The sequence below is a fragment of the Chrysochloris asiatica genome, unplaced genomic scaffold (assembly GCF_000296735.1).
Source record: "Chrysochloris asiatica unplaced genomic scaffold, ChrAsi1.0 scaffold00044, whole genome shotgun sequence".
NCBI classification, from domain to species: Eukaryota; Metazoa; Chordata; class Mammalia; order Afrosoricida; family Chrysochloridae; genus Chrysochloris; species Chrysochloris asiatica.
In genome coordinates, this window is record NW_006408562.1 from 16,150,876 (window position 1) to 16,175,880 (window position 25,005).

The following is a 25,005-nucleotide window of genomic DNA, read 5'->3' on the forward strand; positions in this document are numbered from 1 at the left end:
AGAGCACAGCCTTTGGTATGGATTACATCTCAATGTCAAGAAAACAAAAATCCTCACCACTGGACCAATAAACATTCTTATCATTGGATCAAGTATCAACTCAAGGACACAGCAGTCAAGAGATCAAACAACATATTGCATTAGGCAAATCTGCTGCAAAAGACCTTTTTAAAGTGTTGAAGAGCAAAAATGTCAGCTTGAGGACACTCAGGTGCACCTGACCCAAGCCATGGTATTTTCAATAACCTCATATGCATGCGAAAGCTGGACAGTGAATACGAAGGACCGTAGAAGAACTGATGCTTTTGAGTTATGGTGCTGGAGGAGAATACTGAATGTGCCATGGTCTGTCAAAAGAACCAATAGATCCGTTTTGGAATAAGTGTAGCCAGAGTGTTCCTTGGACGCCAAGATAGCCAAACTTCGTCTCTCATACTTCGGATATATTGTCAGGAGGGACCAGTTGTTGGAGAAGGATATCATGTTTGGTAAGGTAGAGGGTCAGAGAAAAAGAGGAAGACCCCCAATGAGATTGATTGGCCAAGTGTCAGCATCAACGGAATCAAGCGTGGAAACAGTAGTGAGGTTTCGTTCTGCTATGCATAAGGTCACTATGGGTCGGTACCAACTCAATGGCACCTAACAACAACAAAAATGTGGAAATTGAATACTTCTGGCTTTATGGCAACAATGTTCTTTACTCCAACTGTAAATGATATAAGGATGAGTGAAGGGGAAACAGAATAGGGAACAGCCCCTATATAAAAGATCCTCAGTCTCAGGACAATGAAATCATAAGACTAACTTCTGGGAAAGAAAAGTATTTCAGAAAACACTAAAGTCCAGTGGTTAGCAGAGCACCAATTCAAGAGCCAGTCTGTCTGAATCATGTCTCTGACCTTCGCTAAGTGGGCCTTATTATCTGTGTATCTGGGTCTTCATCTATAAAATAACACTTACTTCAAAATGCTACTCCACTGCTAGTTTTGAAAGAATAGCTTTTATAAGGCCAATTCCCCTGCCAAGAATAACTACAAAACCTGCATTAAAAAAAAAAAAATTAAATCCACCAACTGTTTAAAAACATCAAAGAGTAATAAACACAACTTAGACTTGAGGAATCAAAATTTTGGAGAAAAGACAAATATCTAAGAGGGCTTCTCATTTGCTTCTGCTCATTCCCTTGGGTCACTGTGATATATTTAGGGTATGCATAACAATAGGTCAAGAAGGAAGCCAAAGCTGAGATTAACTATTAAACAGTTAGGCCTTAAGAGGTCAGCATATTATGAAGAAAAGAAATGTAGGATTTCCATAAGCAATGTTCCATCAAGATGTTCACTGACACCTCACATAAACAACAGGGCAAGATATTTTTTTTTTTAAAAATCATTAAAAAAAATATAACAAATCAAACTCCTACCCAAAAAACCAATGCCCTGGGCCGCTGCCACCACCATAACTGCCACTGCCAAGTCCTCCGCCCGCTGCCTCCGCCATGTCTGCTACCATTGCTACCGCACCCCCTGCCACCCTGGCTGGGGAGGGAGGACCCCCAGCGCCCCCTCCATATATCACCAGTAATAGGAGACTGCAACAGATTCAGGCCAGGTGGACGAGGTGGTAAGACATCATGAGGGTGAACGTGGACAAAGTCCTGGAGCTGGACCAAAAGCTATCGGAACCGGATGACCGTGCAGATCCACTCCAGGCAGGGACCTCCCAGTTTGAAACAAGTGCAGCTAAGCTCATACGCAAATACCGGTGGAAAAACCTCAAGATGATGATCATCTTAGGAATGATTTGCGCCATCATCCTCATCATCATCACTTAATTCAGCACTTACACCCCTGAGGAGCCTGCCCTGCCTAGAGAGGGGCCTCATCACCCCAACCCCAGCCACTCCTCCACCTCTCAGCCATATCTTCCAAGCCCCCTGGATCCGTATCCGTGTGTGCCCCCTTGTAAATAGCCAGCTGTTATTTATACATATATATTATATATATTTGGTCTGTTTGTAGTTTTATCACTAGAAGATTTTTTCCGGTTTTCCTTAACACTCCTTCCTGAGGTTCCCATCACCTCCTCTCTTTCTCTCATTACCTTCCTCTCTTCCTGACCAGCCCCAAGTCCCCTCATTTGCATCCTTTCCTTGGATTTAGCTGATCCTTCCTCCTACCCTGGCCTTCTTCTCACCCCTGTCCCACCCATCCCTCTCCTTAAAACAAAAAAGCAACTGTCCAGAACTCCCTAGCTGCATCTCCTTTGCATTCATTGGGAGGCTCTGAGACTGGCCCCACTTGGTCCTAAGAATCCCAGGGTCTCCTGGGAGCTTACAGCATGCTGATTAACAGATCATTAGCATACTGACATCTCTTTTTTGTTCCATCACTCTTTTCTTCACTTTCTCAACTTGTGTTTCTTTTTTTTAACTGAGGAGTCCCCATTGGTCCTTGTATCACACTTTCATTTGCGCAACATTACCTGCAGGGTGGTGAGCAGTTTAGGCTTTTGGGGGAACCAAGCTGTTCTGGTCCCTAGAACGACCCTCCTCCTAGGCTCTCATCTAGTCCAGTTTGCCTCCCTTGCCCCCATTTTCCAAAGCTCTTGTCCGTTCTTCTCCCTGTCCCCAGCTGGTGTGTAAGTGTCTTGGAGTTCAGTGTGTTATGATGGGCCAATAATTCTGACACTCAGGGTCTTTCCCCATACTCCTGCTCCACAGTTTTCATGTGGGGAAGTCAACTGACATTCCCATGGGGTCTCCCTCCCTCCCATCTGCCTGATTTGCCTCCTCTTCCCACCAGGAGAGCTGTGGTTGGCCACAATCCTGTCTCTCTTGGGAGGGTGGCTACCAGTGTTGGAGGGTTATCACTGCCTTGGGGAGGCATGGGGCAGGGCAGAGAATCCCCCCAATTTCTGCCTGATATCTCTAGCCCCACCTCTACCCCCACCTCTGGGGGTAGGTAGGACTGAAAACCTTTCCTCTAGGGGGTATTATCCCCATCACTGCCCAGCTTCTCTGACTGCCCCCCTGAATTTAGGGTGGGAGTACTAATCACTGCCAATGTGTATAAGGGACTTGCTGGAAAACAGGGATCCTCTGCCTTCTCCTAGTGGTGGAGCCCAGAGAGAGCCATCCCTTCTTTAGATGAAGTGGTAGATGAAGAGTCAAATATTTTTTTTAATGACACAATTTTAGGGGTCTGAGGGTACAGACCCTTAACCTGCCACTGGAGGGGACCCCCAAACTCTTTCTTCCCCTCACACTGAGATTTTCTATGTGGAGGAGGAGCAGAGACATCAAATCTGTGGTGTGAAAGGGTAGGGAGAGATGCTGGGGGTGGGGGCACTGTGTTCTAGACCCCCCATATTATCCCAGCACCCCCTGCCCCTCTATTCCCCCACCCTGTGCCCCCAATTCTGTGGCACATCCAGATAGTGAAAATGTACAATAAATGTGTGATGAGTAAAAAAAAAAACCCCACAAAACCCACCCTGAAAGCTGCACTGGGAGACTAAAGAGCAAGAGACGTTTGGTAGTGTTGGCACAGTAATGGGACGAGTAAAGCTGGTGAACACTCCAGGTTCTCAGCTGAAATCCCAGAAGGGCTTTGTCCTGGGTCACCTGAAAATAAAGGCAAACCAAAAGTAGACCAACCCCAAGAAAGCCTGCTTACAAGGAACCTGTACATAGACCAAGAAGCAGTTGTTTGAACAGGATGAGGGAACACATAATGGTTTAAAATCAGTAAAGGTGTATGCAAGGATTGTGACTATAATATTTATTTAATAATCTGTATGCTAAGCAAATAATCCAAGAAGCTAGATTGTATGAAGAAAAAACGTGGCATCAGGATAGGAGGAAGACTTATTTAACAACCTGAAATATGCAGATGATACAACCTCTCTGAAAGTAAAGAGGACTGAAAATAACTTTACTGATAAAGATCAAAAACCACAACCTTCAGTATGGATTGCACCTCAATGTAAAGAAAACAAAAATCCTCACCACTGGAACAATAAACAACATCCATATAAATAGAGAAAAGATTGAAGCTGTCAAAGACATCAATTTGCTCAGATCAACCATCTACATTCATGGAAGCAGCAGTCAAGAAATCAAAACATATTGCATTAGGCAAATCTGCTGCACAAGATCTCTTTAAAGTGTTGAAGAGCGAAGATGTCAGTTTAAGGATTAAGTTGTGCCTGACCCACGCCATGGTATTTTCAATAACCTTACCACATGTGTAAGTTGGACAATGAATAAGGAAGGCAATAGAAAAACTGGTGCATTTGAGTTATGGAGGACAATATTAAAAGTACCAAGGAATGTCAAAAGAACAAACGAATCTGTATTGGAAGAAGTACTGCCAGAATGTTCCTTAAAAGCCAGGATGGCCAGAGTTCGTCTCATACTTTGGACATATTGTTAGGAAGGAGATCATGTTTGGTAAAGTAGAGGATCAGAGAAAAAGAGGAAGACCCCCCAGCAATATGGATTGGCACAGTGGCAGCAAGAACTGGCTCAAATGAAGTTATGGTTAGCACAGGACCGGGCAGTGTTTCATTCTGTTGTGCATAGGGTCGCGATGAAGTTGGTACCAACTACATAGTGGTGGTGGTGGTTGTGTGCCGTGGAGACAGCTCCGACTCATAGAGAGGCTGTAAATCTTTACGGGAGAATAATGTTAAGGTACTTGACTACCCTGTGGGTATTGGTTTCCCTTGCTCACTATTGTAAAACAGACATTTAAGTAAAATAGAAAGGATGACAGGAAATATCATTACAGAAAGCTTGTAAGTCCGTCTTCAGCCTATAACTGATTGGAATAACTAAAAGGCTTCCAGTATTTTCCCAGTAAAATAAGACTTCTTGTTGAGTCTTTGTAGAGTATGGAATCTTAGGTGGAATCCTGAGTCCCATCCAGAACCTTCGGAGGTGAGACATTCCCACTTGAAAGGACATGCAGACCAACCCGGAGCAACTAAAGGACAGAAGATAATTCTCGAAAGACCAACAGGAAAAAAAGAAAAACAAAAAAAAAAAAAAAGGCAGACTGGCTATTACAAGAAAAATGAGCAGGCCTAGGAGCCATCAAGGCCATTCAGGAAAAACCCCCTCCACGACTGAAACTCGGCAGGAACACACAAGCCGACTTGTAAGCTCATTGGTGACCACCTTGGTCTGCTTGTGAGTGGAAGTTGGGGAAAGGCAACAATGAAGAGATGGGCTAAATTCACCCATGTTCCACAGTCTCCTGTCGACCTTGAAATGAGAGTGAGAAGAGGTTGGGCTGATTGGTCCAAAATTTGGGGAGACTCGGGAACTCCTGAGCCCATAGACAACTGAGGGCTAGAGCTGAGAGGGAAGCATCCAGCTGATATTAAGTGAGGGGAGGCGCACAAGAATAACCAAATTTGCAGGCAGTACCATTTGACCTAGCGTAGTGGTTACGAATAGGGCTGCGAACCTTAAGGTCAGCGGTTCGAAACTACCAGCCGCTCCGCAGGAGAAAGATGAGGCTTTCTACTCCCGTAAAGATTTACACCCTCGGAAACCCTGTACAGGGTCGCTATGGGTCGGAACCGACTCGACGGCACTTAACAACAATAACAACAAACCATTTGACCTAGCTTGGATGGCTTGATGATCAGAACTCAACTAGAGGAAGGTAACAAAGTTTGATACAAAATACCAAATGAGATGGTAGGAGTCTTCACATCATAGATCAAGTCAATCTCTTCGGTACACACAGGCAATTTAAACATCGGCTACCTAAAATGGGGGGGGGGGGGGGGGGGGGGGTGTACCTTATAAAGGCACCAAGTGGCTGGCTTACAAATTTTCAAGAGGGAGTTTAGTTTCAGAGCCAGGGGGGAAGGAGGTAGAATCCCTACTGAATAGTTTTCATCTTGTCTAGATGGGTCTGGTGGCAGATGGGGATAGGATTATTTTGATTCAACAGTGAGTAACTGTTATCATGACTAATTGCAGTAGTCACAACTGTAAAGGTAGGAGATATGTAACAAAGAAGGAAAATAGTTAATCTTGCATTCCAGGAACAGAGGGCCCTAGGACCATCAAGAGGGAAGAGCATGAGGGGAACTTGAGATCCTAACCAGAGAAGCAAGGATACCTGAGACAGAGGCAGAGGTGATGATATGGAGAGATTGAGCAGCTGAGGACTCTAGCCTCACGGAAAGAGAAAGTCTGTGTGCCAGTGGGCAAGAGGCTGGCTTGCCAAATGTTCCCTTTGGTGGTTTAAATTATTACATATTCCTGCTTATTTTTGAGTATATTTTAAAAAGAAAGAAAAAGAGTGAATAGAGGCAAATAATGTTAACCAGTGGTGCATGGAAGGGATTGCAATAATTACAATTAAACAAAATGAGTACAAAACTCATGTTCTGCCCTATAAGCAATTATTTAATTCAAAACACAAGCTTAAAAAAAAAAAAAAAAAAAGTTGTTCAGTATCACTGAGTTGGTTTCTAGAACAGTCTCATAATATTTACTAGGTGGTAATCTCCTCCCCGCCCCTACACACACACACACATTATAGCTGTTTTTTTCAAATTGTGGTTTGGGTAAAAATTTACTGAGCAAGTTAAGTTTTCCATTCAACAATTTATATGCATTTTTTTTTTGCATAACATTAGTTGCAACGCACTCAAATATAATAGCACTCTTCCCACCTCCTCCCAGAGTTTCCCTTCATCCCTTCTTTCCTGCCCCTTCCTGCCTTCTGAGGTTTATTTGAGGGAAATGCTGCCCTTTTGATCTCATATGGTTACTTGTTCTGAGCAGTTGTTGTTGAATACCATGGAGTCAGTTCCGACTCATAACGACCATGCACAGGGTTTCCAAGACTGCAAATCTTTATGGGAGCAGAAAGCCTCATTTTTCTCCTGTGGAACAGCTGGTAATTTCGAACTGCCGACCTTGAGTTTCGCAGACCAATTCATAACCACTACCTTGCCAGTACATTCCCCCAAAGTGTGAACTGTTCCGTTTACAGGTCTCTCTGTTTGGTTATAAGGTGATCTCCAGGGTGGGCTCACTTTCAGTTTGAAGGGTGTCTAAGGGCCACATCTCAAGGGCTCCACTAAGTCTCATCATCCCCAATAAGTTCTGGTCCTTTTCTCTAGGATTCTAACTTTTATTCTCTCTACATTCTCTCTCCAGTTTGGCCCCAAACAGAGCAGTAAGTAGTAGCAGCCAAACACTATCTAGTGCTTCTGCCCTATACATAGTGGAGACTGTGGGTCACATGTCACATGGTCACTTACTCCTCTGGACTAAACGTTTCCTGGATCTTTCATTTTCTTCACTGTTTTTTGCTCTGGAAGGGGACAGATCACTAGTTTCATCTTAGATGGTAGCTAGATGGTTGCTACTCAACACAGTAGGATAGCAGAACACTGTTTTTATAAAACTATGTTATGACAACTGACCTAGATGTCCCCTGTGACTGCGATCCTAAGCTTCCAAACCTGGTAACTCACTCCCCTCAAGGTGTTTACTTATGGCTAAGAAACATTTATATCTTTGTCCAGTTTACTTTATAATACAAAGGGACTCATAGACAGCAAAGGTTCTGCCAATCCACTTTAAGAATTCTTAAAGAAAACTGCCATCAAATTCATATCCCCGAACCCAACACCCTCCTTTTTCCTTCATAGCATACCCTAGATACCACATCGACCTGTTCACTTTCAGCTTTGAAAGGCAAGGGATTAACTAGAAAGGATCAAAATAATCTTACCACTGGACCAATAAACATCCATTAAAATGGAGAAAAGACTGAAGTTGTCAAAGACTTCATTTTGCTCAGATCAACCATCAAACACTCAACAGTCAAGAAATCAAACGAAGTATTGCATTAGACAAATCTGCTGCACAAACCTCTTTAAAGTGTTCAAGAGCGAAGTTGTCAGTTTGAAAACTAAACTACATCTGACCCAAGTCACGGTATTTTCAGTAACCTCATATGCATGTGAAAGTTGGACAGTGAATAAGGAAGACCGCAAAAGAATTGATGCATTTGATTTTTGGTGCTGAAGGAGAATATTAAAAGTACCATGGACTGCCAAAAGAACAAACCAATCTGTGTTGGAAGAAGTATAGCCAGAATGCTGTTAGGAAGTCAGGATGGCCAGACGTCATTTCTCATACTATCAGAAGGGATCAGTCCCTGTAGAAGGATATCATGTCTGGTAAAGTGGAAGGTCAGAGAAAAACAGGGAGACCCCTAATTAGATGGACTGGCACAGTGGCAAGCAGAAATGGGCTCAAATGTAGCAACAATTATAAGACTGGCGCAGAACTGGGCCGTGTTTCGTTCTGCTATGCATCAGGTAGCTATGGGGCAATACCGACTCGATGGCACCTAACAACAACAAGCTTCCCATGTATATTAGCAACAATCCACTTTATCTACAAAAGTTTCATTTCCTTTATGACACTAAGCAATGTGTGCTCTATTTCTGACTTTACCACAAGAGCATTCTCCATACTGACTATTGCTATTACTGTTATGTGCTGTCAAGCTATTTGGCCACCTAAACACAATGTCAGTGACTGCTAATCGATACACAGAACTCAAGAGTTCACAGGGCACAATGGCTGAGATATTTACGGATCTACTTATTTTTTTGCAACTGAAATGAAAGGCAGAGGATGGGAGGGACTACCAAGCACAAAACACTTAACCTTTATAGTATTTATAATGATTATTTTATTTTAAATAGAGTCCCAGTGTGGTACAGTGCACTGCAAGGCCAGTTTGAACCACAAGGTCGACAGTTCAATCTCGGAACCCACTCTACAGCACTTAACAACAACAACCATAAAAAGATGTCAGAGCATTGTGTATTGCCAGACATTGATGCAATCTTAGAGCACATACAGGGAAACACTGTTTTGAAAAGATTCTTCTAGTAGAGAAAAGTTGAAAAAAATTTAAAGAGGTGTGACTCTAATGGCCCCAAAGCTACTGGATTCCTGTTTTCTCCTAAGTTGTCATTGTGATAGCAGAGAATGTGCTAGAAAGATTCATAAGCAATGCATCTGTGCATTTCCAGCATGTGGCTATTTTCAAACTTTCCTGAATGTGCAATCTAGAATATTATATAGAAATGTTTTATGAACGTTATAAAGCATCAAAATCTACAGGAGACATAACACAGACCACAAATTTCACTGTCTCTATGTTATCCCATCTTCTAGGCCCCAATGATTTGGTAATCCTCCCTGGTAACTACACATTACAATATTTATTTCAACTCTGAACACATTAATTACTTTTATCCTTTTCGATGTATATAAATTTTACCTTAATTTTAGAAAAAATGTCTTTAATTGGACCCAGACCCCAACACATGGTGGTGGTTATATGCTATGGAATCGGTTCTGACTCAAAACGACCCTGTACAGGGTTTCCAAGGCTGTAAATCTTTACGAGAGTAGAAAGCCTCATCTTTCTCCCGCGGAACAGCTGGTAGTTTCGAACTGCTGACCTTGAGGTTAGCAGCCTGATTTGTAGCCACTATGCTACCGGAGCTCCTTAAGTATTTTAGCTTGTGGAACTTGAAAATGCTTTATAAATGCTTTAGTTTCTTTCTGAATGTAAAGTAGCCTATCTTATGGTTTTTTTTTTTAATGTTTTGTGAATTATGTGATAGCTTACATGGGAGAACATTAGTTTTACATTCATCCTATCATATATCGTTTCATTGCCATCGTTACAATCCCCTCCATGCAGCATCAAATAACCAAAGGGTATACCCTACAAACCTGCACCCCGGTCGTCAACACACAGCCTCTCTCCCTCTCTGGGTCTAAAGTCCCCAGCTGCTCCATCTCTCCACATCATCGTCTCTGTCTCCATCTCTGGCGTCACTGCTTCTCTGGGTAGGGTCCCACTCTCCGCTCTTCTCCCTTATGGTCCCAGGGACAAGCGCTCCTAGACTGCAAAATTAATCACTCCCCTCCTTGCTTAAAGTAGCCTATATTTTTAATGAGAATTTTGGAAAAGCATAATCAACTGAAAAAATGCACTATACAAAGGCTGTGTGTATTAGTTTAAGGTATGAGTGCCTAGGTATTACATGCAGAGAGGTAACCCAGTGTCCACCGTCTAGTGGGAAAAGCATACATTAAGCTTTTGTTAATAACAGTTGTGTAAATGTCATTAACAAACAGTACTGATACAATGAGAGTAACTGCACGCAGGACAAGTATTTAGGGAAAGTGTGCCAGAAATTTAAGCCAAGACTTGAAAGATGAGTAGCAACAAGCCACACAGAAAGGAAACATTCTGAATATATGTGTGAGGATTCCAATATATTAGGATTTCAGCAATCAGTGAGTACCATGTTCAGATCTGAGCCTTAATATGGGCAACCCAGTGAAGAGAATAGAGAGGGCCCTAATGAATACACTCCATAAGAGATGGAAGGTGGTTTGACCTCAACTTGTTGTTGATGTAAAGTGCCTTCAGATATATTCAGTCTAACTCACAGCAATCCTGTATAGGGTTTCCGAGAAGCAGCTGGTGAGATGGAACTGCCTGCCTTGAGGTTCAAACCAACCTTGCAATTTAGTGCACATCCTACAGTGCCACACCAAGACTCCTTGGCCTCAGGTAGTGGACATGCAAGCAGAAAGAAACTGCAGACTGTAGAAATAACAAAAATACTTGATGACAACAGCAATAAATGATATATGGAGAAAGGAAGAAGTAATTCCTCAGGTTTCTGGGATAAACAAATGGAATGATTGTGATTGTAAGCGTACTTGAACCTACAAAGTTGGAAGGATTTCTCAGAAAATGAGAAGAGCCAGGAATTAGACAAATAAACGTATGAGTTGAATCTCACAGAATGAAGCTGGAACCACAATTCGGAAATCATCTGCACAGAGGCCCTAAATGAGTGAATATGATGAAGAGTCTATTCTATAAGAAGGAAGTCTAGGATGAAGCTGCAAAAACGCCTCTATTTAAAGGGTAGAGGAAGAAGAGGAGAGATTGAGAAGAAATAATCAGAAAGACAGGAGGCATAATATGTGATAACAAAACAAGCAAGTGATTTGTTATCACAGAAATCAAGGAAACAACACGTAGAAAGAAAGTAATGGTCAACTGTATCAAACACTGCTGAGAGGTCCAGGAAGATGAGGATTAGGAGTGATCTTCACATTCCAAGATGTGCAGACATCAAGGTGATCCTTATAATAAGGGCATCACTGAACAGAATAGTTGAATGAAAGCTTGAATGAAGATGAAAACAGGGAGATAGCAAGTGTCAACACTTCTCATGAGTCAGTTAAGCTGTGAATGAGATGAGCGACTCTGGGAAGCAGTCCAGAAATCCACCAGCATATTTAATGGAATTTTGTTTTCAAGATGGATATGGCTTGAACATGTCTAATACGAAGTAAGATCGACTTAACATAACAGAACCTTTTAAAAATATAAGAAAATACTTAGATGCCTTAGGCAGCAGAATGTGATCCAAAGAACAGGTAGAAGGAAAAATGGTCTTTGTCAGGAGGCTGGACACTGGCGTCTGTTAAAACAAGAGATTAAACATACGAGAGAAAATGCTGATCAAGTTGCAGCTTCCATGGAAAAAAATGAAGAGTTTCCATCTAATGTTTTATCTTTTCTCTGAGAAAGGTGAGGGATCAAGAGGAGAGTCATGGTAACGGAAGAAAAATAACGGTTTCAAAGTAGTGAAGCAAGTGGACTAGAGGGAAAAAAGAGTGCAACTGCTGGACGCTGTGGAGAGCGCACTGGAGCCTGTGATGCTGAACAAATACTGGGACTGCCAGTTCCAGGCCATAGTGAACAGATACTGGGACTGTTGGTCCCATGTGATAGTTCCGCCCAGAGAGCTCATGGTAAGGTATGGAGCTGGCTTTACATAGAGTTGTGTCATTACCAAAAAGAACAAGAAATCGTCATACTAGTTAATTTTTAATATTACTATGAGTCAGGCCCTGCAAGTCAACATAAACAGCTCAATTAAACCTCAGCACCACCCTACCAAATTGTCGTTAAGTGCCTTCGGGTCAGTTCCGACTCACAGATAGGGTTCACAGAAATGGGTGGTGGATTTGAACCCATTTTATAGTGCCAACTTACCAAATAGGTACAATTATTTTTATTTTATAAATGAGGAAGTTGAGGTACAAATTAACTTCTAAACTATGGTCACATAAGAAGTAGAGACAGACTTCACTAAGGAAGAGATTCGGGCAGCCAACAAGCATATGAAGAAATGCTCACGATCACTAGCCATTAGAGAGATGCAAATCAAAACAACAATGAGATATCATCTCACACCAACAATAACAGCAAAGATGAAAAATACAGAGGACAATAAATGCTGGCTGGGATGTGGAGAGACTGGGATACTCCTGCATTGCTGGTGGGACTGCAGAATGGTCCAACCTCTCTGGAAAGCAATATGGGTTTCCTCAGAAGGTTGAAAACAGAAATACCTTATGATCCAGCAATTCCTCTACTTGGTATTTACCCACAAGAATAAAGAGCCACAATCTGAGAAGATATATGCACACCAATGTTCATAGCAGCACTATTTACAATAGCAAAAAGATGGAGGCAGCCAAAGTGCCCATCAACTGAAGAATGGATAAACAAATTATGGTACATACACACAATGGAATATTATGCTACACTGAAGAATAACAAGGAAGCAGCAAGCCACTGCCAAACATGGATGAACCTTGAGGACATTATGCTGAGTGAAATTAGTGCATGGGACCACTACTGCAAAAGACTAAGAAAAAGAAATTATACTAAAGGGGGTTAGGGGGAAGTTTTGGTTGTTGTTGTTGTTGTTAAGTGCCGTCGAGTCGGTTCCGACCCATAGTGACCCTGTACAGGGTTTCCGAGGGTGTAAATCCTTACGGGAGTAGAAAGCCTCATCTTTCTCCCGCGGAGCGGCTAGTAGCTTCGAACCGCTGACCTTAAGGTTCGCAGCCCGATTCGTAACCACTACGCTACCAGAACTCCTTATTGGTTGCTGGGAAATTGGTGATGGGTGGGGGGAAGGGGGGAGGGTGGGGCACAGGGCGGGGATTGGGACACAGGAGAGCTGGGGAGGGGGGCAATATACAGGGAGGGAGAGTGAAGTGAAGAAATAGGGCAGATGGGAGAACAAATGAGCAAGTATGAATGGGCCAAATGGGACCGAGATAAAGGACGATATATGCACAGCCTTGGAACTCCAGGGCTCTGAGAGATACAGGGATTGAGTCATGGTTGGAATGGGCGGGGAATCGTGTTAGGATGCTTGGCTGTTTTTTGAATCTCGGTTTTCCTTGCATTATAATATAGAGGAGACACTGAAGGGGGAGAGAAAGGAATAGTCAGAAACATCACACTAGAAGGCTTGTAAGTCCGTCTTCTGCCTTCAACTGATTGGAATACCTAAAATGGGGCTACAGCATACCCAGTGAACGAGGCTTCCTGTGGAGCCTTTGCAATACTTAAAACTATAGGTAGAAACCAGAACCATATCCAGATCACCAAAGATGAGAAATCTCCACTTGAAAGGACGAGCTGACCAGCCTGGAGCAGCGAGAACAAAAGATACGTCTCAAATGAAAGACCTACAGGAAAAATATGATACAATGGAGGCAGATGGACTATCTACTACAGGAACAAACGGTCGCTTCCCTAGGAGACATTGGGGCAGTTGGTCGGGTGGGTCCTACCAACGCAGGCCCCCATCCAAGACTGAGACTCAGTGGAAATGCACGCTCAGATTGGTGACAACACGCATCACCGATGGGGAGAAGTGGGGTAAAGGCAGCAATGAAGCGGCGAGCTAAGGCTTACAATATTCAGTGGGCTTCTGGGGACCCGGCTGGGGACCTGGGAGGCAAGCAGTGTGAGGCGACCTGAGGACTCCTGGGCCCAGAGTCAGTGACGTGGCCACAGAGGACTCAAGTGGAGAATGGAGCTGCCGGCTGATGGGAAGAGAGGGCATGCGCACAAGAACACCCACACTTGTAGATGGTACCCACATGACCTGGACCGGATAAGTGGATGATCAGAGCTCAACCAGGAGAAGAAAGAAAAGGGGGGAGGATCGAGCTGCTTCAATCTGATGAACTTGACCTATGAATGCAGTGACTCAAAAGAGACAACAAAATCCTTACAGCAAGAAACACTCCCACCCCCTCCACACAAAGAGTAGACAGAGATGGGCAACTTGGACATTGGATGCCCAAATGGGGAGGGAGGGACTACAAAGGCAAGAAGTGACTGGCTTACAAGCTTTCAAGAGGGAACCTAGAGCTAGGGGGCATGGAGGAAGGCAGAATCACCAGTGAGTACTATCCAATCTGTCTAGGTGGAGCTGATGAAATGAAATAAAGATGAGTTACTCGTGATACTGTAGTGAATAATGGTTATCAGGACAGATTATGAGGGTTGGAAATGCAAAGGTAGATGCTGTATAGCAAGGAAGGTAGTGATTATCTCTCCAGTCTAGGAGCAGTCTCTGGGACCACCAACGGAGAAACGCCGAGAGCGGGACCCTACCCAGAGATGAAGCAGCTGGGAACTTTGGATCCAGAGAGCCAGAGGAACTGTGGGCCGAAGACTTGGTGGGGGAAGTGTAGAGGACGGGTTTCTAGGGTATCCCCTTTGGTCGGAATATGATGCAGGGAGAGGAATGGAACCATGGCAATGAGATATACGATGGAATGAATGTAGAACAAAAGTTCTCTCATGTAAACTTATCATATAATTCACAATAAAACATTTAAAAAAAAAAAAAAGTAGAGTCAGGATACAAAGTTTATGAGTTCAGTTACAAAAAAAAGAAGGAATTTTATTTACTTACTTATTCATTGTTGTAATGTTTCTTTTGTCAACAGAGCAATGGACCACGAAATTACAAGTAGTTTTCTATCTTTGTATGAGAGTTGATATGAAAGTTAAAGCATTCACCAAATCCAGAGCTCAAAGAAAATCATCAGCAAGATAATTGATTTCACATTTATATGCCAGACAGACACCACGATGTCTTTATGTGTGATGTCAACCTAAGATGACAATCCACAGTGACTACAGAAGTTCGGAAAGACTAAACGATCTGTAATATCTTTTATCAAGTCCCTGAAAAAATGAAGCAGCCTCTCCTTGACCCTCCCTTGCCACTAAGGTCCTGAAATAAAACTAAGAACAATAGGACTGACTAAATTCACTTAGTAGAGAAAAACTTTACAGCTATATTTGCCACCATTGGAAATGAAGTATAATCATTATTCTCTCAAGTAAAGAAAAACTAAGCCAAGCTCTCTCATCACTACATCACAACTGGATTAAAAAATAGAAAGAGAAGTAAAGACTTGGAAGAAAACCATCATGTCTCACTCCCAAACATAAACACTGAAGTAACAAACTAGTCACCAGAATAGACAATCTTGCACTGACCGGATAAGCTTGGCTTCATTCTTTAATCGTATTAGTTAAAACAACAAAATGATACTTTAATTTCTTGAAAGTTATTAAACAGCTCAGCTAAAACAGCTTCCAAAATTGTCTTGTCAAACAAGATTTTCCTTGTCATTGATAAAATAGCTAATTATGAGTGGAAAATGGAATATATCTGAAGAAACTAATTTCCTTCAACAAGACTGGCTACAATCATATACTACAATCAAAGCTAATTTACTATTAGAGATTTTAGAGTTAAGACAGACAGATGGCACTCATTCTAATATAATTACTACAAAAATATTTATATTAATTCAACATCCTCTTCACTAATGTATATAAGGACATTAGGTTTTAAAAACCTGTAAGAGAATAATCAGCTTCCATCATTCATGTTGTCATTCAACTACCGTTACTCAATAAAAGATGTTAAATAAAGCTTTCCAACATTTCCCTTAAAGTACAAGTGCTGTTGTCATTGCTAAGTGCCATCAAGTGACCCTGAATACAGTTTCCAAGGAATGGCTGATAGGTTTGCACTGTAGACACTGAGATCAGCAGTCCAGTGTCTATCCTGCACTACAGCATCACACTAGGACAAGACACTAATGGGGACAAAATCTTTCCCTTTCAGTCTTCCATTCTAATAATTCGATAACTATATCGGAGTGGGGAACATCCAGCCCATGGGCTGAATAAACCCATGAAACCATTTGATCTTGATCTGGCCCTGCCAAGGCAACCATAGGCGGGACTCAAATTTCAATAAATTTAACAGCTTTTTTCCTAACAACATAAATTCATATTAAGTTATGTTATAAATACCCAAATGGCCCTTGGCAGAAAAAATGTTCCCCAACCCTAAACTGGTACTGTGGGCTAATACACTGGAATGCAAAGTCAGTATGAACTGCAAAGGTCAACAGTTCAAGTTCAGCAGCTGCTCCTAAGGGTGCTATGGGTTGGAACCAACTCGATGACACTTAATAACAACCACCCTGAACTATATAAATTAAGTAGGAGTTACTAATCATATAGACTGAGCTTGGCCCTTGCCAAGGAAATACATTAAAACTACTTTACACAACTGACAAACACCCAGTCAAATAACATGACAGAAAGAGGACACTGTGTTTTGAAACACGTTAACTTCTTAAAGGAAAGTGACAAAAACTCTACTTACCATATACATTAGTATGTCTCTAATCATCACCATAGCTGTTTGATGATCATTCCAAGCTTGATTTAACGTTTGAAGAAAGTTGTTATTCAATGAATTTAGTACATCTTCTCGCACCTATTAACAGAAGAGTTCATTACAGTCCGTGTATACACACACATACACATGTACACATGCACATGATTGTTTGAATAAACTAATATTAAGCATAATTCTTAATATTAAGTCAAAGAAATATGTTACAGACTAGTAGATAAATGTTAAGCTATAACCTATACATAATGAGCTATGCAAAACTAGAGCAGACTACCACATCTTCCCACTCCCTTGACTTTGAATGAGTGCACATTTTGGAGCCAGACTATTTCTCTTCAATCCTGGTTCCCTGGTTAGTTGTGTGACCTTGGATAAATTATTTAATTTCTGGGAATTGGCTTCCTAATATGTGAAATACTATCTATCCATCTTGTAACAGTATTACAAGGATTAAATTTAAACTAGTATTAGAACTGAGTAACACTCAGTAAGCAGTTAATAAGCATAAACTATTAGCATTATCTAACAAGTTCTAGTAGCATAGTAGTTATGAATCGGGCTGCAAACCGCAAGGTCAGCAGTTCGAAACTACCAGCTGTTCTGTGGGAGAAAGATGAGGCTTTCTGCTCCCGTAAAGATTTACAGCCTCGTAAACCCTGTAGAGTCGCTCTGGGTGGGAACCAACTCCACGGCACATAACCACAACAACAACTCCAGCTATAATGGAATCCTGACTGAATAAAACTATATTCATATTCTGCCACTTTTGCCTCTACTGACATAGTTCATTCCCTTATTTTATTCAAGTTTCACTTCACAGAGATCCCTTCTAGGACCATCACACTTCAAACCACCTTTAAAGTCTTCTCTTTTACCCTGCAGATTATTTCATAGTACTTCTTGTTGTTAGGTGCCATCGAGTCAGTACCAACTCATAACGACCCTATGCACAACAGAATGAAACACTGCCCGGTCCTGGGCCAACCTCACAATTGTTGCCATGCTTGAGCCCACTGATATTGCCATTTTGCCAATCCATCTTGCAGTGGTCTTACTCTTTTTCTCTGACCCTCCACCTTACCAAACATGGTATCTTTCTCTAGCAACTGTTCCCCCCTGACCTATGTCCCAAGTATGAGAGACGAAGTTTGTGGCCTCCAAGGAGCACTCTGGCTGCACTTCTTCCAACACATATCTGTTCTTTTGGTAGCCCATGGCACTTTCAATATTCCCCTCCAACATCTTAACTCAAAAGCACCAATTCTTCTACAGTCTCCCTAATTCACTGTCCAGCTTTTGCATGCATATAAGGTTATTGAAAATACCATGGCTTGGGTTAGGCGCACCTCAGTCCTCAAGCTGACATCTTTGCTCTTCAACACTTTAAAAAGGTCTTCTGCAAGATTTGCCTAATGCAGTAAGTCGTTTGATTTCCTGACTGCTGCGTCCATTGAGTGTTGATGACTGATCCAAGAATAATAAAGTCATTGACAACATCAATCTTCTTTCCATTGATAAGAATGTTGTTTAATGGTACAGTGGTGAGGAGTTTTGTTTTCTTTACATTGAGATGCAATCCATACTGAAGGCTGTGCTCACTGATCTTCATCAGTATGTATTTTAAGTCCTCTTCATTTTCATCAGGCAAGGCTGTATCATCTGCATATCGCAGGTTGTTAATGAGACTTCCTCCAATCCTGACGCCACGTTTTCTTCATATAACCCAGCTTCTCAGATTATTTGCTCAGCATACAGGTTGAATAAATATGGTGAAAGACCACAACCCTGTTGCACACCTTTCTTAATTTTAAACCATTCATTCAGTGTTCTCATGTTCTGTTCAAACAACTGCTTCTTGGTCTAGGAACAGATTCCTCATGAGCACAATTAAGCATTCCAGAATACTCATACTTCGCAATGTTGTCCATAGCTTGTCATGAGCCACACAATCGAAAGCCTCTGCATAGTCAATAAAGCACAGGTAAACATCTTTCTGATATTCTCTGCTTTCAGCCAAGATCCATCGGACATCAGTAATGATATCCCTTGTTCCATGGCCTCTTCTGAATCCGGCTTGAACCTCCACTTACCACTATTCTATTATTTTTCTGCTATTATTTCTCCCTCTAAAATGCAAGCTCCATGAGAGCAGGAATTCTGGCTTTTCAGTGTGTTCTTTCTGCACTTTAAACAATGTATGACATATATCGAAAACCAAAACACCAAACCCACTGCAATCGAGTCCATGCTGACTCACAGTGACCCTACAGACAAGAGTAGAACTACTCCCTAGGATTTCCACGGCTGTCAATCTTAAAAACACCACGGACTAGCAGAAGAACAAACAAATGTGTGTTGGAAGAAGTAAAGCCAGAACGCTCTTTAGAAGCAAAGATGACAAGAATTTGTCTCTCATACTTCTTCCTATCAGGAAGGCCCAGACCAGAAGACATACTTGATAAAGCGGAGGATCAATGATAAGAGGAAGACCATCAAAGAGATGGAGTGACACAGTGGCAGCAACGGGCTCAAACATAATGACAATTGTGAGGCTGTTGTAGGACATAGCAGTGCTTCACTCTGTTGTGCACAGGGACTCTGAGTCAGAATGGACTCAACAGCACAGAACAGCAGTAAATCTTTGACCCGGCACATCTTTCTCCTAGAGAGCAGCTGGTGGATTAAAATGGAAGAACCTTTCGGTTAACAGTCGACTAATTACGATGTGGTGCTTTGGGTTAATGTGCTGGACTGCAAGGTTGATTCGCAGCTTCGGCAGTTCAAGGTCACCAGCCGCTCCTTGGAAACCCTATACAAGGTCACTGAGAGTCAGAACCAACTTGAAGACACTTAACAATAATAACAATTTCACCACTGACCGTGAGGGCTCCTTCTTGGCATATATAACAACCTTTATTTAATCTCCACCCTCCAACACTATGGGATGCTTCCCCTCCCTCACGGTAAGCACTTTCATGATTATTTGCTTTTGCACAGAGTTCTCTCGGATTTGGAATGCCTTTCTAAGTGAATTCTATTTATAAGAGACTATTAAAAACATCAAGGAGCTCTGGCAGTGTAGTGGTTACAAAACGGGCTGCTAACCTCAAGGTCGGCAGTTCAAAACTACCAGCTATTCCATGGGAGGAAGATGAGGCTTTCTGCTCCCATAAAGATTTACAGCCTCGGAAACCCTGTGCAGGGTAACTATGAATCAGAACCGACTCCACGATACTCAACAACAACATTCAAAACATCAATAATTCCTTTCTAGAGTCCACAAGCGTAATAACACTTTCTTCAATATGGGGACAATGACCACTACCTCTTTCAGACATAGTACTGGCTTGATGGAAAGATTATTTGACTAAGAAACAAATCTGCTGGCTCAATGAAAAGATTTTATGATTATATTCTCGGAAATCTAGATTTCATTTCCAGCTTTTTATTTTGAAGAAGTAACATGTCTGCCCTCTGGGATTCAAGTTTATCAACTGCTCCTCAGAAACCCTATATAGGGTTGGTATGGAGCGGAATAGACTAGATGGCACTTAACAACAACAAAATGGCACTAAATTACCACCTTTTCCAGTTAATTAAAATCCAACCCACTTCAATGGTCTAACACCTCTTATTAACTCCAGTCTGAACACACATCTTCTATCTCCAAACATCCTTTACAACAGAGTGAAACTTTTTCAGGTAGGGGAGAATCTGAAGTCATGCCGTTTTTTGAGAAACATGATTTTTTTACATCTATGTGTGGAGATACATTGATACCTATAAACCTGAATGATAAATATATGCTAAATAAAAAACCATTCTGTATTACATCTAGTTTAAAACAAGTGAGAAGAGCCAAAGAAAAAATATATGTACACAATTGTATTGTAGAGTAAGTTAAAATTGAGAAAATTATGTCTCAATTATTTTTTCTTCATGTTAAGGAAAAAAAGATCACTATCAGATTTTAATGATGGAAAAATACATCCTGTCTACCACATAATTTAGACTTTTATAATATATGTGTTTATTCACAAGACTAATAATACGCACCTTGACTTCAAGACACATTATCCAAAATCCATTTTCTCCATAAGCATATTAACCATATCAGGAGTGATAAACCCACACAATTTGTTCACAGTACTGTTTGTTAAAAATTTTAATGCAAAATGGATAACAGGCCATTTGTTTCAATTGATTAAGTCTGTCACTGAATGGTCATATGCAAATTTCAAAGGTAGCACCAAGCTTCAAATAACCACTAAATTTTGAATTGCAATTAAAACCATAACATTACTAGAGCAAACTGTACTAGAAAAACTTAAGTAACAAACACCCCAATATCTAGCCAATCAATGAAGTGACTTAAATGAATTTCTACACATGCCTTTGTTATAAAATTAGCTTATGTGTTAGCTGTATAAAACTTAACTTGATTTCAAGCACAAACATGTAAATGTGCTGGTATATTTATTGAATGAATGAAAATTTAGTAATTAAATAAAAGGTTCATGTAATAAACTAGAAAGGTCCTTTAAAATTACTGCTTTAAGTATTTTAAGATAAAATATACCATAAAGAATTTATGTATGATTTCTCGCTCATACTTCTTTAGACACCTTTATCAGGAAGGACTAGACCCTGGAGAAGGACATCATGCTTGATAAAGTGGAGAGCCAACGAAAAAGAGGATAACCATCAAAGAGATGGACTGACACTGTGGTAAGCAACTTCTGTCAAGATCACAGATTAGGCAGATGCACTACCTGTACTCAACAAAGACTTAGAGGGTGACTGAAATTCCATACAGGAAGGGACAATAAGAAAAACAGAAAAAAATTGTTAAGAGTTAATAGAAGAAATTTCCCCTAACATCATGAAAAAAACAACAAACAAACCAAGATAAGCATATAAAAAATTGAACAAAACCCAGAAAGGATACATCCCAAAGACCTATTATAATCAAACTTCCCAAACCAAAGACAACGAAAGAATCCTGAGAGCTGCTCAGGAAAAAATGAAAAGTTACCTACAAAGAAGAACCAGAAATACTAAACTGATTTCTCGGCAGAACCATGCAGGCAAGAAGGCAATGGGAAGACATACACAAAACTCTGAAAGAAAAAACTGCCAACCAAGAATCATATACCAGGGAAAACTGTCACTCAAATATGTTGACAAAATCAGCACATTTACAGATATACAGAAATTAAAGGAATTTTTAATGAATGCCTGGACCAACCTTACAAAAAATGCTAAAGAGTATTGTTTGGACTGAGAAACATAGCAGACAACAACCTGAGATTACCACACATGACACCACCACCCAGAACTCAACTCAGAGATGAAAGTATTTGAAGTAAAGCAAGCCTGGTGGTGGTGGTGGTGGTGTGTCGTGGAGTCGGTTTCGACTCATAGTAGCCCTGCACAGGGTTTCCAAGGCTGTAAGTGTTTACAGGAGCAGAAAACCACATCTTTCTCCCATGGAACAGCTTGCAGTTTTGAACTGCTGACCTTGAGGTTAGCAGCCCGACTCATGACCACTACGCTACCAGAGCTCCTTGTTGTTAAGTGCCGTCGAGTCGGTTCCGACCCATAGCAACCCTGTACAGAGTTTCCGAGGCTGTAAATCCTTACGGGAGCAGAAAACCTCATCTTTCTCCCGCGGAGCGGCTGGTAGTTTCGAACCGCTGACCTTAAGGTTCGCAGCCCGATTCGTAACCACTACGCACCAGAGCTCCTTACAAGACTGAAAATAGGGAATCAGATATATCAATGTATAATGAAGTCAACTAAAAAACAAAGAGGGGATAGTGTAGATACAGAACTTCCAAATGGCAAGGAAGCCAAGTAGATTTCAAGATAAAACAGACTAGTTAAGTAGGGAAAAAATTTGCCAATTACAGAGTAACCTCAAAGAAACTTAATACACCCTTCACGTCAAAATAAAAACATAAGAAAATCAGAAAGACTCAGTAAACATTAACACAACAGAAATTAAAATGAAAAAAAAAAACACAAAACGAAAATTATTTGGAACAAAGAAACTAGTAGCACCCACCACACACACAGAAAAAGGACAGCAATCAATTCATACTTATGGGAACAACAGCACTAATAAGGTAATGCTCACCAGGGAATGGTCATTCATTTATATTCAAAGGACAACATTTTCCTAAGGACAAAGTTGAGAAGAGATGGGAAGGTGGGTGGGATGCAAACAGGAACCCTAAGGAGGAAGCAGGGAGGGAACTGCAATCACCAAGAGGAAACTAAATTAAGATGTGATGGATGTAAAGCTGGTGATCTTGTCTGTAACCCTTCATTCAATTCACAATCAAAAGTTAAAAAAAGTTTATGTGGTATTTATAATTTACAATTATACTTGCTTTCAGAAAAATAACAAAAATGCAACCACCTAGTATTGTAGGTTATAAAGTTTTAATATCCTTATTTGAATAATGCTTAAAAAATGATCTAGACCAATCAAAAGTGAATTTTACTATGTAGAAAAGAGCTAATAAGAGCTAAATTGTCATATTTTTTAATTTATTACACAGACACATGACTTAAAAAAAAGTCAAATGAATGTCTGACCTATACTTCTTGTAATTTCCTCTTATAGAAATCAGTTGTAATTTCCTCTTATAGAGATCAATCTATGAGGAAATATTTTTCCCTCTACTACTGTCCCAGAAAAAGTATTTATATAATCTGAATAGATTTGTGTTCAAACACATGCAATTAAATGATAGAAATGAAACACAAATGCAAGAGGTTGAAAAGAGAAAGTGGGGACATGGAAGAACAGGGTAACACTGTTCATTTCATACTCTTAGACAACCATCATTATTTTTTGCACTAGCAAAAAATATAGTAGGGAATGCTGCAGCAGAGGGTGGTAGCAGAAATAACGGGACCTGGAGCTCAAACAAGTTCATTATTACCTAGGAAAACCAGCATGAGGGCAATTTCAGATAAACAGGAATTTGAAGGCTAACATTAAGAACAGACATGGCAGAACAAAAACAATCAGGAAGTAAAGAGGCTGGAGGCGCAAATAAGATCCAGACCCAGTATTACTACAAATAAGTAAATTAATTAATTAAAGCCTGCATGATGACTATTAAAATCACTAAGAAACTGAAAGTACAATGAGAACAGATAGGACAGAACGAGAAAAATCAGGACCCAAAGGGACTTGGGGCTCAAATAAGATCCTTAATACCTAAGAAAACCTGCATGAATGCTATTCCGACAATCAGTAGGACTATGAAGGCAAAGCAAGAACAAACACAGAAGAACAAGAAACATCAGGGAAGTTGAGAGTAGGATGGGTCCAATTGTGGACAAGAGCTACAATGAGACGTTAAGAGCCAACTGTTATACATGGTACTAATTTTAAAAAGGATGCAGTAACTTAAAACAGTGGATCACAATGTATTGTAAGTGTATGTGTTGGGGAGTTTGGGACAAAAAGAATTAGGAAACCACTAGCTTGAAAGAGCCACAGAAGCCAATTTCTATGACTAACCTTTGAAGAATCTCTTCAACATGAGTATGTGCAAATACATGTATGAAAATCTCAACTGAGCGCCTGTATGTATGTGTATACACTCATGTTGAGATTATGAATATATATATTTGTAATGTTATTATGGAGCTCTGGTAGCGTAGTGGTTATGAATCGGGCTGCAAGCCTCAGGGTCAGCAGTTTGAAACTACCGGCTGTTCCGCGGGAGAAAGATGAGGCTTTCTGCTCCCGTAAAGATTTACAGCCTGGGAAACCCTGTACAGGGTCGCTATGAGTCGGAACTGACTCCACGGCACATAACAACAACAACAACAATGTTATTATTGATATAATTCTGGGTTGTGATTTTTTAAAGTCATGTATTAACTTTTGCTTTAGAAGAAAAATATATAGCTATTGTTGTTGTGAAGTGCTGTCGAGTCAGTTCCAACCCACAGTGGCCCTTATTGGGTTTCTTAGGAGCAACTGGTAAGCTTGAACTGCAATGGAAAATGCATATTAAGAAAAAACTATGCATGGATTTCAAAAAATATTTGCACCAAAATGAATTCATAGTAACTTACAACAGCCCACAATATGCAGATGATACAACCTTGCTTGCTGAAAGTAAAGAAGTCTTCAAATACTGATGAAGATCAAAGACCACAGCCTTTGGTATGGGTTGCAACTCAATGTAAAGAAAACAAAAATCCTCACCAATGGACCAATAAATAACATCAAGATAAATGGACAACAAATTGAAGTTATCAAAGTCTTTTTTTTTTTTT

At 40.8% G+C, this 25,005-nt stretch overlaps 1 protein-coding gene and 1 pseudogene across 2 annotated transcripts in view; one reads left to right on the forward strand and one right to left on the reverse strand.

The window, feature by feature from the left end:
- The window catches only part of CUL3 (cullin 3), a 165,240-nt gene that overhangs the window by 92,023 nt on the left and 48,212 nt on the right, over window positions 1-25,005 (reverse strand). For both annotated transcript variants that reach the window (XM_006861896.1, XM_006861897.1), the window contains one exon: window positions 16,666-16,779. In XM_006861896.1, coding sequence (XP_006861958.1) covers window positions 16,666-16,779 — 114 coding nt within the window. The remainder of the gene's footprint in view (window positions 1-16,665; window positions 16,780-25,005) is intronic.
- Window positions 1,499-1,972, forward strand: LOC102831717 (annotated as a pseudogene).